At 38.5% G+C, this 13,854-nt stretch overlaps 1 protein-coding gene across 1 annotated transcript in view; it reads right to left on the bottom strand.

Annotated features, from left to right (window-relative positions):
* Nucleotides 1-13,854, bottom strand: part of Slc2a12 (solute carrier family 2 member 12) — a 54,438-nt gene that overhangs the window by 11,030 nt on the left and 29,554 nt on the right. Inside the window, exons 3-4 of the mRNA XM_047557635.1 lie at nucleotides 5,824-5,946; nucleotides 2,023-2,155 (exon numbers count right to left, since the gene is read on the bottom strand). Of these exons, the coding sequence (XP_047413591.1) occupies nucleotides 2,023-2,155; nucleotides 5,824-5,946 (256 nt within the window). The remainder of the gene's footprint in view (nucleotides 1-2,022; nucleotides 2,156-5,823; nucleotides 5,947-13,854) is intronic.

Here is a 13,854-nt window from a genome sequence, read left to right as displayed (position 1 = left end):
GGAGGTTCAGTCTCCACCACCTTGCAGTGTTGCATGTGAGGAAACCACGTTCACTTCCTGAAAGATGGGAAGCCATGTGCAGGTGCACTGAAGTTCCCCACTGACCACCAGCACCCACCACCACCTACCACCTCCTACCCACTCGATGCAGCCGGATGGGACCACGGGCCTTGCAGTTCAGCTGACCATCCCGCCCTTGCAGCCCATGAGTGAATCCAAGTGAAACAGGCAGAGCACCACCCAGCCATGCCAATTAGTCATGGGAAACAGCAACTGTTGTTGTGTTAGGCAATAGGCATAGAATTTTACGTAGCAATATGTAACTGATGTGAAACCAGAGGGAGGGAGGGAGGAGAAGCGAAGGCAGATGGATGGATTTGCAAGTCACTGGTGTCCTGGTATCAGTACTGGAAATGGCCTGAATCTGTCAGGTGTGTTTCCAGTTTCCAGGTGGAAGCAATGCCGTTACTGAGGTCAGTAATGATTAGAATCATATATTTATAATTAATAATCTTATCCAGAGCCTATGCTAATCATTCGACTTCAACTTGCATAAAACCAGCAATGTGCTGTTCTGTCTGAAGATGTATCAACCTTTCTGTAATTCTCACTGTAAATGAATCATTTTTATTTATTTATTTTAAATAGCCTCATCTGTATCAAAATTTAGCCCTACCATTTGATAATTAACTTATGGTTTGAATTAAGAAAAGTTTTTTCTGCTTACTAAAATAAAATATTTTTAAATTTCAACACATAGACCCACCATCAATTCACCTATCAGGCTTATTCTTCCTTCAGATAAAAACTAGAGGATCAGTTATGCCCACAGTTTCTGTAATCATATTTCTCTCTAGTGTATTGATCGTATTTTAAAAGAAAATCACAACCTGTAAAAGCAATGTGGTTTTCCCATTATATTGATACCCAATAACAAATATCCCTACATGAACGTGTAACGATTTAATCCTAAAGAGAGGAACAAGTTCCCCTTCATTCCTACTCCTGTGTGTCACCTCTTCCCCCAGGGCATCAATTTTGCCAGTTAAAACTTTGAGTTCTGCTACTAAAAGAGAGTTTTCCATGGCCCACTCCTGAATTAAACTATTTAAACGTCCCTTCATGTTAAATTCACATAACCAGTTCTCTAAATGCTTACTCATAAGAAACACTCATTCTGTCTCCAAATTATCTAGAATGTGCCACAATTTGAGCAAGTATGGATGTTTCGGCTCCAAAGTTTTCCTGCTAATTATAGCCTTCACTTCACAAGTGTTTAGGGTCCAAGATCTGTAAGTCTGATAGAGATGAAGGGCTGAAGCCATGGTCCTGCCCCAGGGTGGACATGGTTTCCCAGCACCTACCCCAGATCCCAGACAAAGAAAGCCTTTTTTTGCAGGAAGCTAGAGAGACAGTTGAAGTTCTCTACTCCTTACTGAACAGAGCCTTAAAAGCGAAACCCTAAGAAACTTAGGTCAGACCCCATCTCAAAATAAAAATAAAAAGGGCTGGGGATGTGGCTCAGTGGTTAAATGTCCCTGGTTCAATGCTTGGTACAAAAAAAAAGCCTCATTTGTTGGAAAGACATGCTTCTTCCACTTCCATAACTGAATCCACCCACATTGATGGCAGGTCAGGGAAACCGTACTATGCACTGAGAGAGTCTTAAACCAAAGGAATATCTGGAAAGAACTTCAGGTATTACTGTTTAGCTGTATATAAAGTTGTGGGTTTTGCTTTTTGGGGGTTTGTTGTTGTTTGTTTGGGGAACTGAAGCCAGGGTTGGTTTACCATTGAGTCATATCTTCAACCCTTTTTATGTTTTATTTTGAGACAGGGTCTCCCTAAGTTGCTTAGCGACTCACTGAATTGTTGAGGCTGACCTCAAACTTTCGATCCTTCTGCCTCAGCCTCCCAAGTTGCTGGGATTATAGGCATGTACTCCTATACCTGGCAAAAGCTGCATTTTTTACTAAAGGCTTTTTATGTATTGTTCAAAGATCAATGCATACAAATACTTACGCTTTTGCTAACTCCATTGATATTTGTTCCAAAGAGCATCCCTTTGTTTCAGGTATAAACACAATAACAAAAACCAGGGAGGCTAGACTCATGATTGTATATATAAAGCACACCCACGGCAGGCCAATCAGATCTATAAGGAACAAAAGAAATTGATTAGGAATGTGTTTTGTGTTGCTTGGATCCCATTTTATATATGCTTTTTAAAGCGTGTATAAACCCATATGTATTTTCACACATGCCAGTAGTATTCAGGGAAATAGAATTCATGAATTTAAAATGTAGTCAGCTCTAGAAATTAATTTTTAAAAATGACCCCTGCTTTCTCTGGTAAATAGCAATCTTGTAACTATCACAATTTAAACCCAATGCTATCTTCTTAGAGGGCAAGATCATGGCAAAAAAAAGACCCTCAAACAATACAGAAATATATAATGCAAAAAATGAAATTTCTCTTCTCACACTCCACAGTTTTCCCTCTTGGAAACTGCCATTGAAGCACTATGGTTTCTACTTGGTGGACATTTTAAGTGACATACTTATACAGATGGATTTTTCTTAGATTGAGTACAGCCTATTTTATTGTGATATGAATAAATTGCTTCATGCAATATTTCATCACTTTTTAATATTCAGTTGTATATTCGGAATGCTTCTTTCCAGGTCTGGAGGAGAAAATGTGATAATGGGTCCAATGAAAGGCACCGACCAGTTAAAATGCATAAAGAAGCAAGATCCTCAGATTCTGATGGGTTTCACTTTGCCAGCCTAGTTTTTCCCTTAACCACTCCTAGCCAGTGGGACAGTCCCTTTGTTGTCACTGGCCAATATCAAGGAATATTAAGTGATGAGGTGTGCCCCCACCCCATTGCACTGTGCTAGCCATTTGCTGTGTGCTGACTCCGGGCTCAGCAGCCTAAAGTCCTGTGTCACAAGGAGTAATGAGATAGTAGTTGGCTCTTCCTGCACATACATAGGTTCAGACCAACTGTAGATACGATTTGCAAATAGCTCTTAACAGCTGCAGCCACAAATCACAGTTGGTCAGGCAAGAAAATTAGGAGGTTGTATACTGAGGCCATTTTTGTAACTGCAGTGTGGAAGGATCTAAGCATAGTAACCACATGCCAGTGAGTTTTGCTGAGGTGGGAGGAGAAGGAAGAGCACTTGGGTCCCTTTGGCTATTGCTGCTACACGGTTTTGCCTGACTTATTGCTTAATAAAATGCTTATAGAATTGGTCCTCCCTCCCTCTCTGAAACTCTAAACTTGAATAGGGCATTGAAAACTCCAAAAGGCTGTCTCATTTAACTTGTCCCCAGTTCTGTTAGAGCACTTTCAGTAACAAGGAGCTCATTTCTTCCCAAAGCTTCTCCCTGCCAGAGCGATGGCCAAAGCCATCTCGCTCTGCTCATAAGTTCTTCCTCACCTGAATCTGCCCTTTAGTCAATCTGCTTTGTAGAACAGAATGATTTGACAATTTTAAATAAAAACCGAAGTCATGCTTAATTAGCAACACTCCCAAAAGTAAATGCCAAAGGTGATATACTAAATATATATACATGAATGTATAAATGCATATGTGCATATTTATGTATAAATGTGTATAAGTGTGTGCGCACTTTGCACAAACGTGTGTATAAGTATGTGTGTACAACACACACACCCCTTCTGCATGATGGTCATCGAACATTTGAGTATACTCTGTCCTTTTCCTGAGATCCTCTTGTCCAAGTTGAACATCCTGAACTCCCCTCCATTCTTCTCAGAGCACAGGTGACCTACCCTGGTTACCCAGGTCACCCTCCATTGGTGAACACGCTGCAGTTTTTAAGTAACCTTTCAGAATGCTTTACTCAGAACTGAGTCATGCCCACTGTAGGATATGTTTTTCTATGTGGAACAGCCTGCTCTTACTGATTCAGATGAAATTTCATTAAAACATTGGTATCTGAGGGCTTGTTGCCAGGTAGAACCTCACATCTATTAGGTCTTTCTAACCCACACTTGGAAAATTGACTTTTGAAAATAAGAAGAAATCTTCAAGCATCCCAATTAAATATCATCTAAAAATTTTAGATCATTCCAGGCTTAAAAAAAAATTGGATCGTTTTTCCTAACATTTGTTTTAAAAGGCCCATGTGGAGAACTTCAAATCTTCATTAGCTCATTCGATATATTAGCCAGCCTTCCAAAGGGTTCATGCCATTCCTTGACATTCCAACTCTTTCTTATATTTCTTTCTCCACACCAAACAGCAGATGAATGTGTGTGTGTGTGTGTGTGTGTGTGTGTGTGTGTGTTTGTGTGTGTGTGTGTGACAGAGAGAGAAGGTGAAGGGCACATAATTATGTCGGTGATCTGAGTAGGAGCCGTGTGGCCAGTACAAATAACCAGTGGTGTCATTTCCTTCGATCTTGGGGGCCTATTTCTAAAAATGTAGGACATAAGGATTTGACAGTTTTACATAAAAACCAAAATCATGCTTCCTAGCAATTTCAAAAGCTACTTCCAAAAGTAATATACTAAGTATGTGCATGTATGTACATGTGTGTATATATATTTATGTATACACACGTACATATATAAATATGTGTGTGCATTTTGAGCAAATATTCACTTTTGAAAATTAACTATACATACATACACATAAATATGAATGCAGACTTTAAACATACAAAATGAAGAAACTGGGTCATTTATTTAACGAAATTTTCCAATTTGGATTTTTTTTTTTATTGTAGCCGGACTGAATGACCCCTTAATATATAGGAAATAAGGAAAACCTACTGATCTCTTTCTGACTTAGTCCTGCCTAGACTTGTGGTTGGAGGTCAGGGATAATACCTGCCTCACTGGTGAATTCCGAAGAATGCTGGGGCACCACCTCATTATTTTGAGAACTAAACAATAATTTCAAGTGCTTATCTTGCTTGTCTTATATGATCCATACTTCAGGGAGCTAAATCACTAATAAGGAGAAATTTCTTTTTAGAGAGGTATTCCAGATAAAAATTTAGAAGGAATGATAGAGTGAAAATAGTGGGTTTAGAAAATAGTGGGTCACAGGAGTCTAACATGGCAAAGTAGGAGATACCCAGGCCTGACATTCCTCCTGAAGGTAGGACACACCCTGTCACCTGCCAAGGAGTTTGCAAACAAACCAGAAAACCTAGACCTCCTCAAGTACCCATCTAGATCTAAATAGTAATGTACAGGAAACACAAAGGACAGAGAGATGTGATAAGAGAACAACCTACAAATTCCAGACTTTCTAAAAGTCTATGAAACAAATGATTCATTTTCTTCATAAAAATATAAGGTGGGAGCGAAGGGTGGGGTAAATGGAGATGAAACTTACAGCAACCAATTGTAGCTTATATATTTGAATGTGATTCAGTCAAAGTATAAAAAGTAATTATAAGACAATTAGTAAAATGTGAACCAGACTGGATATTTGATACTGAAGGACGATTATTAACATTTTCAATTATATTGCGGTTTCATTTCTTGTAATTTTTTTTTTTTCTTTCTGAGGTCCGTGCTGAAATTTTACAGACAAAAATGACATTATGTGTGAGGTACAACTAAATTTGGTAGGGGGAAGAGTGGGCGGAGTCATAAATGAATTAAGACTGGGAACGGCCTAGGATATGTAATAGTACAAAAGGTTCTTTTGTCATTCTTTACCTCTGAGTGTGTTTGAAATTTTCCACAATAAAATTTTTTTTACAAGGATGTGCTTTCCTAACATTTGTCCTAAGAGGACAAAAATCATCAGAGGAAAACAAAGCGTTCTTACCAGTTACAGTCAAAAACGTCAGAGAGATGAGGAGATTGATGCCCCAGTTCATGCTAGAAGTGAGAGCCATGGCCCGTCCTCTGATCCCACCGGGGAAGATCTCGCTGAGCACCACCCAGGGCACTGGAGAAAGAAAGTAACAGGGGACAGTAAGATTAGGGGAAACCCGTTGTGACGGAGGGCCAGCTCCTTGATCTCTCTGTGCCGGTCAATACCTGTGTCAGCAGGACAGGACAGCCCAGAAAAGGAATGTGCCTTCTCCTCACCTCCAGCTAAGGGAGAGAGCTGACAGTGAGCCCCAGGAGCATGAGGTACTGATCTGGGCCTGAGGCTTGCGAAATGCAAAGGAAGGGGCGCTGCCTGGGGCAACCAAGGGCTGATTTTGGACTTTTGCCCAGTTCAGGAGCCTCAAGGCTAGATACCAGCTGTAGTTGCTACAGGATGGTGTCCTTTCCTATGCCTTCCTTTCCCCTGGACCTGGGAGAAGTCTGAAGTCACAGCTAAGGAGTGGGTAGGAAATGGAGCTATAAGGGCAAGGGGACACCTGCTAGCTCCCTTCTCCCACTTGAGCCTCCTGGCCTGGGGCGAGTTGGGTGGTGAGAATCCCTAAATTCAATAGAACGTCCAGATTTGTTTATTATACCAGACTAGATATTTGAATTTCTGGAAGAAAGACTCTTCTTGTCACCAAAATCTATCAGAGCGCTTTTGTTTTTCTTCTTCTTCTGTAGTGATGGAAAGCATTATGAGGTCTGCTTGACCTCATAGAAAGAAAAGAAGATTAACTTGTCTTCCTCTCATAGCATAGCCAGCCCAGCGTGCCTAATAAAGTCTGCACAAGTTCTTACCAGGAGCTGACTTTACAAGCATCCAACAACATTGTCATTTGATCCTCACTAACCTCTAATAAGTAGGAAGTATTACTATTCCTCTTTCACAGAAGAAATTGAGGCTTCGAAGAATTAATAACTTGCCAAGGTCACAGAGCTCCCAAATGACAGAGGTGGCACTGAACCCTGCAGTCAGTCTCTGGAATTCATATGCTTTAATCACTATGCGGTCTTGATAGTGGCACAATAAATATTTATTTATTAATAAATATGAATACAAGCACATTTGATTCTGTGGAAGAAGGACTTTTGAGCTGCCCAGCCCAGGCTCCCTGCCGACTAAGGCATCTCGTGTCCGAAAGCCAGTGCTTGTACCAGGACCAGCAGCATAATGCCAGCCCGGAAGAAGAAGCTAGAAGTCAGGGAGGTGTCCCATTGGCCAGCACCTCCACACTGCCTGTGCCAGAACTGAGCAGTCAGCTGTGCCTCTCCCTCAACAATTGGTCTCTTATGTCAAGATCATGTTCTATTCATCATAAATCTGCTGTTTTACAGTAAGAAAAAATAAATTGGAAAAATTTTTTTTCTTGATTATCTTCTCCAAGTGAATCTGTACAGGGTCACCTTAAAGACATGGAAGATGATTGTAACAAAAATGACATAATTATTGTTCTAATCAATGAGAAGTTTTTTTAAAAAAATCCAGTTTCCACCCTCTCACCTCACCTCTCTTCCCATACTCCTTTTCATCCCCAAAGACCTTTACTGGGTTCCTGCAGATTATATCCCTGGTGGAGTCTCTTTTCTCTTAGTGAGCTTAGTGCATAGATAACCCAATCTGGAGCTTTGCAAAACTGAGGATCCAGTTCTGGGTAGATTGTCTGCATAACTCAAAGCAAGTTTGCAAAGAGGACCTGTCCTTGGGCAAATGCAAGATAAAATTATAGAAATTCAAATTGTTAAACCAAATAATCTATGCTGCAAACATACACCCCACCCATGTCCCTTTCTGACATGGGTATTTGACACAGATCAGGTGAGGAGCTAAGGTTCCCTTAAGGCCTTATGCTGTAGCAGCCATGGGGAGAGGGGAAGGGAGGGGAACCTTTCATTTTCTTTTAGTACAGGAGTTAGATCAGATTTTCTTGATCTAAATTCTAGCCCTACCTGAACACCCCTCTACTCCTATTCTTTCTGACTCCACCTTACATCAAGGTGGTCCTTTGAAATTATTTGGTGGCATTTGGGAGAAACATTGCTGGGCTCATCAGAACCACATTGGCCTCAGATAAGAATGAGCTGATCCTGCTGTTATAGAAAGTAATGGATCCCACCAACATGAAGACAGGGTGCTTGTGGAGAGCACAAGTGGTATGTGCTCAGTCTAAGCTGCCAGAGTTTCTTCCTTGCCTCAAAAAACTTAAGACCATACTGGAAATCTGTCCTAGGCATACCTGCAATGTAGCAGCTGAGTCAAGTCCTTGGGATTTAACAAGTCTGAGTAATGAACCAGTCTGCCTTCTGATGGGAACTTGTTTGGCAAACTCTGCACCTGACATGTCCCCAAATAAATATATCATTGCTGAAAACATCTACTTCTTCTTTTGATCTCATGGGAAAAATTAAAAAATGAATGCCTTTGTTGATATACTATTCAACTGGATGTTGCAACAATTGACAAGGGAATGCTTCAGCCATCCCAAGATGGTGGCTTTCGAATTAAAAGGAGAATATTGATTTAATAATGATTTTAGAGTCATAAAATTGCAAGTTTTCAGATCAGAGAGAGTAAAATAAAAATCTGAAAGTGGCATTTGTGGTAAGAAGTCTTTCCATGGCAGACTTGGGAGCAAGACAGTGCAAGAATCTTACCATCTTCAGGGTTCTCCAGAAAGATGCTGTGAATGCCCAAAGCAGAAGAAATGGAGAAACTCTGTTTCTTTTCATAAGTAAAGAACATAGAGGTATAAACCACCACATTGGGATTTAATATGATGATTTTTTATAATAACAGGTGGAAATTTTCTTAAAATCACTTTTTTTTCCCCAAGAAGGTGACCCAATTTCTCCCCAAGTAAAATCAAGTTCTTGCTACAAGGGAGGGCTCCCTTTCATTGCCACAATGAGGAAATGCAGCTCCCTCTGAACATCCTCTTTATTCCCTACCCCGATGATAAGCCAACAGAGGATGCATTGTCCTATTGGCTTGGAGGGGGATCGCAGACTACTCACGACAGAGATTTAGTGAACTCCTACGTAGTGAGCACAGCAGCTGCGGCTCATAAACAGTTCTCCTGGACTCCTGTAATTTCTCCTTCAACCTCATCATTCCAGGGTCACTCAGCAATTTGCACTCCCATAAATGTCAGAGTCTACATGTTCTTAAGGTCTGCTGTATGCTACAGACCTGATTGAGGAAAATTTGGACTAGCATGGGCCACTGGGGAGGGGTAATTGTTCACAGAGATGGATCTCATATTTCACATGATATTAAGTCATGAGGACTGCCCCTAAGAACTTGCCTGTTCTAGATGAAATCAACAGACAAAGCATTTATGGCTACACAGAGTGTCATAAAAAGATCATGAAGGAAAAATATGTTGAAATCCCTCTGTGTTCAGTTGGGGGGCACAGACTTGGTTTAACAGGGACACTCAATAGAGATAACAGCCCCACTATATGTAAGCTACCCTGCATATCTCCACACTTCCCCTATAGGCCCTAGTTTTCCCTATAGACATGATCATTTAACCCTCTACACTTTCAGATTGAAATCCTGCAGTTCTCCCCAGACACATTTTCCATTTGGCTGGGGTTCTTCCTGAACCCAGAGTTTGAAAGACTCATTGAGGTCTCAAAACTCTTGCCAGAGAACTCCTAGCAACTCTGGAGTCAGTTCTACGCTCAAGCTACAGAGTGTTTAGCAATTTGATTTGCCAGGGAAGCTATGTCCTGTGCTCTGTAGGAATGAAGTCAGATCCTATGGTTTTTATTACCTTTGCAAGCAGTGTGTAGCATGCCCACCTCTCCCTCTGCAAATGGGTACTTAAAATGTGATTGTGAGTAGGAGCATGCCATCCCTTCCAACCAGATGTTTAAATTCTGGCCTCATAAGTTCCCTAAGTGGAAAAATTATTTAAAAAGTAGACTCCATGATATGCCACCTACTCCAACATCAGCAATCATGTAGCAGATTCTTTTTTTCTGCTTTTCTTTTTTATAGTCTCACTATTCTTGGTCTCCCTCAGTTGTGCCACTTGTGGATTTTTGTGAAAGAAATACTTTCTTCAAGAACAGTATCTTGGATTACTTAAGTCACAAGCTAAGAAAGGTGACAAAGTGTTCCCCAACGTTTTGCCCTCAAATCAAAATAACCGAAAAGATCTTTCAAATAGTATTTTAGGAAATATTGGACTAAGTGAAGTAACCCTCAATTTATAAAAGAAATGCCAGAGTTAAAAATGGAACCTGTTTGGGATCAGGTACCAGATGAGAATAGGAAAGAACTTTGTCAGTGGGCTTCCAATTTTCTTGCTTGTATTGCTGTTAAAGCAATTTGGAAACCTAAGTTTTTTTAGGTTTTTTGTTTTTTTTTTTTTCCCCACTCATAAGCTAACATCTAACATTTTTTTCACCATGAATTTAAATAGTGACAAAGGATGCAATTTCTACTGTATTTAGATTCTTACATTTAAAGAAAAATAGTTATGTCTCTCTTTTAAATGTTTCTGGTGGAATTTAAATATAACTCTTTAATACCCATCACCATCATCTATCCAAAAAAATACAGGAACAAAATATTGGCATAAATTTTACAAAATTTCTTTTTCACTTGAACTTAATATTGTATTCTAGTTACTAATGCCTTTTTTAGCCTGAAAGTCTTCAATTTATCAACCTATCATGCTTCTACACACTCACACACACACACACACACACACACACACACAATGACCTTAAATTGGAATTTTAGGTTTAGTTTCATTTATTCTGAAAGATTCTCAGTTTTTTTTAATTAAGTTATTAAAACAATATTTAATACAAGATGAATCAAAATTATATAAGTATCTTATAGATTTTAGAAATAATTATTAAATATGAAAATGAAAATTTATTCTAAATACTCAATGAGATGGATGGGAGTTTTTTTTAATTATGTATCTGTGGGTGAATGTCACTTATTTCTAGATTAAAATGTTTCAGTTCCACTTTTTAAATAGATGAAATTTATTATTCTCAAGAATAAGTAAAATAGATGATGAGTTTAAGGGATCTTATCATAACAAAGCCACTCAATTATTTGAATAAACAACAAAAGTTACTTGGGATGATATAACAGCTGGTAACTTGATCAGGTCATCCTTTATTTTTTGTTAAAAGCAAATCATTGGAAATACCTGGGCTTCTGAAAGGATCATTATCTAGTCATTTGAGTCATTTCTTAACACCTACACCAATATTTCCAGGTGTCACTTTGATTAGTATTCTTGGGTTTTTATAACTTGTGATATGTGTCATAATAAGATTTCTGATGGGTAATAAATGAGCCTGATTTTAAGTGGGAGAATTGTTACAACTTGGGAGAAGGAGATAAAGAACTTTACATGTTTTTTTGAACTTGAAGCTCTGGAAATTGATTTCCTTTGAGTTACTGAAGTAAAGAAACTAATGACAAATGACTGCTCATGGTTATCATTAATGTTAAAACCTTAGTCTGTTTCTTCAGTGTCTATACTGTCCAATATTTATAATTTTCAAGGACAGAGGACTATAATGGGAGTAAGTCAGAGAGGAAAGTTAAACACTAAAGTCCTCTGTGAGCTGTTGCTGATGGTCATGGGATCAATAGGAGCCGTGCTTGGCTCTGTGTATGCTGCGAAATCGTGGTGTTAAAATCTTTGATTCTGTGAGGTACTACTATTGCATCCTCTTAATTCCAAACAGGAGAAAGGATTTCATTAGTTAAATGTACGTATTTCCTTTAGGTTTTTATTCTGTGGTTTGGATGCAAAGTTAGTGTAGAACTCTGTGGATGCTTTTTTAAACATACTTTGCCTTAATGAAAAATGCCAGAGAGCCAAACAGTTCCCCATTGCAGTCAATCAAAGTGACTTTTAACCTAGTTAGTTGGGAAAAAAGGAGAATGATTATGTGAATGTTGGTCATAATTGAAACTTAAGATCTCAAAGAAAAAAAGTATTTTAAAGATCTTAAAGGTTGGATCACTTAACCCAAAGCTAATATCTGAATACTAGTGTGTAATGGCTATATTTGGTAACAAATGACAATGTTTGCAAAATGCCTTTTTTTCTCTAAATGTATATAATTATCCCCTAAGAATCGTAGAAAAGAAAGGTGAGCTCTTTAAAAGTCTTTGACGGTGATGATTCTGAGTGTTGAGGTCTGCAGCCTAGGAGAAGTGTGAAGAATATCAAAATCTCTTTTGAAACACTTGACATGCTTCTGGAAGGTAAGCTTTGTCTTAACTCAGTATGCCTTGTAGTGAAGCAGTTAAGTAAGCTTCCAAATTAGAACCTGCTGTTCCACCTCCCCGCAATTGTTGTAATTTTTAGCTGTGCAAACATCACATGAACAATTTTTTGAAGAGCCAGAGTTTATTTAAATATAAAACCTAAATTTAAATGTTATGGCAGATGACTCCTCTTATACTTCCTGCTGATACCCATCCTCCAAAAGACTGGTTCCACTTCATAAAATAAAACAAACAAAAAGCTAGACTCTACAATCTTTGAATCTAAAATTTCTAGTCTCTTGTTTAAGACACAAAAGAGGACGTCTGGGTTTTCAGATATTTGGGTTGGGAGACAATTCTGAATAGGTCTCTGCTATTTCCACATGACTTGTGAACAAAGGCACTAACCACTTTTGTTCCAGACTGTCTTTCTAAGACTATTTGATGGTGTCTTGCTCTGGAGGAAAGGACAGCTTTCTTTTCTGTCCAGAAAAGTAAAGATAACATCTGCCTCCGATGAAGAAGTCAGCTGGCTTATTGTCTTATAAAAGATTTGTGTTCTCGAAGCTTGAGGTTCCTCTCTTTCATAACCCTTTAATATGTGCAGGTATCATCTAGCCCTCTTCACGTTGACCTGTGGGGTTTGGGGTCTAGCACAAATACTGATATTTTGGAAATTGCTATAGCTTGAATAATAAACTACGCTTTGACTCTAAGGAGTCTTGTATCTTTTATCAACAGTCATAAAAGCTCAACAGGCTAACTTGATAGTTTTCAAGTGGGGCAAAATCTCAGCCCCTTTATACTTATTGACAGTTTGATTATTTTGCAACTGTGGTATGATATGTCTTCAAAGACGTTTTCTTACTATTATTAACTTTGGATTGCTCATTCACTTTGGAGGAATTTAATCTGATTTTTAAACCAATGCTAATCCAATGAAATATTTGTATAAAATCTCCTGCTAATTAGGTAGGCAAAAACATCTCCCTTCCAAATTTCAGATTTAGATTTTTACATATTTCCCTTAGGAAAACCATAAAGGAATTACCTCAAATCTTTTTTGTAGAGTCAAATTTAAATGCATTCAATTGATAAATCAAGGTGGGAATAATTATCCCATTCTATATCTAAACTTAATCTTTTTTTTTTTCATGGAAGTCTGTGTTTCATACTTGGAGAACAAAATGGAAAAACTTGGATATGAACATTTTATCTAATACCATAAATTTTTAAAGTGGCCTTAATTTCAGTAAATTTAAGACAAAAACCTTCTTTAGTCATCAAATATTAGAGATGGCCCTGCATCCTCAATTAAGTAACTTTATTTGGATATAATTTTTGGCCAAATATGCATGGGATTCACATTCACCTCTCATTCCCTAGATACTGAATCTGATTTATACCAGAGGGGATCTGGATATATTAACCCTAGACTAGAGAGCTCTCCTTTACTCACAGAAATTGAAAGAGTTCTGAAATTTTTTTTTTTTTTTACTCATCCAACAAGTATTTATCATAGGCCGGTTTCTATGTTAGCCTTGGGAAAGCCACAGTGAACAGGGCAGAATTTACATGAGCACAGAACATACAGTCTAAATTGGTCACACTAATGTAGAAGAGTGAATATTTGGGTGTTTCTTGAAATAACAATTTTACTTTTCACCAAAGCTTCATGATTTCCTGTAAAACTTGTCTGGTTTCCCAGAAAGCTCTCTTGACCATAGG

Source organism: Sciurus carolinensis, chromosome 7 (genome assembly GCF_902686445.1).
Source record: "Sciurus carolinensis chromosome 7, mSciCar1.2, whole genome shotgun sequence".
NCBI classification, from domain to species: domain Eukaryota; kingdom Metazoa; phylum Chordata; class Mammalia; order Rodentia; family Sciuridae; genus Sciurus; species Sciurus carolinensis.
Note: the sequence above shows the minus strand (reverse complement) of the source record. Positions and strands in the feature narration are given on the sequence as shown.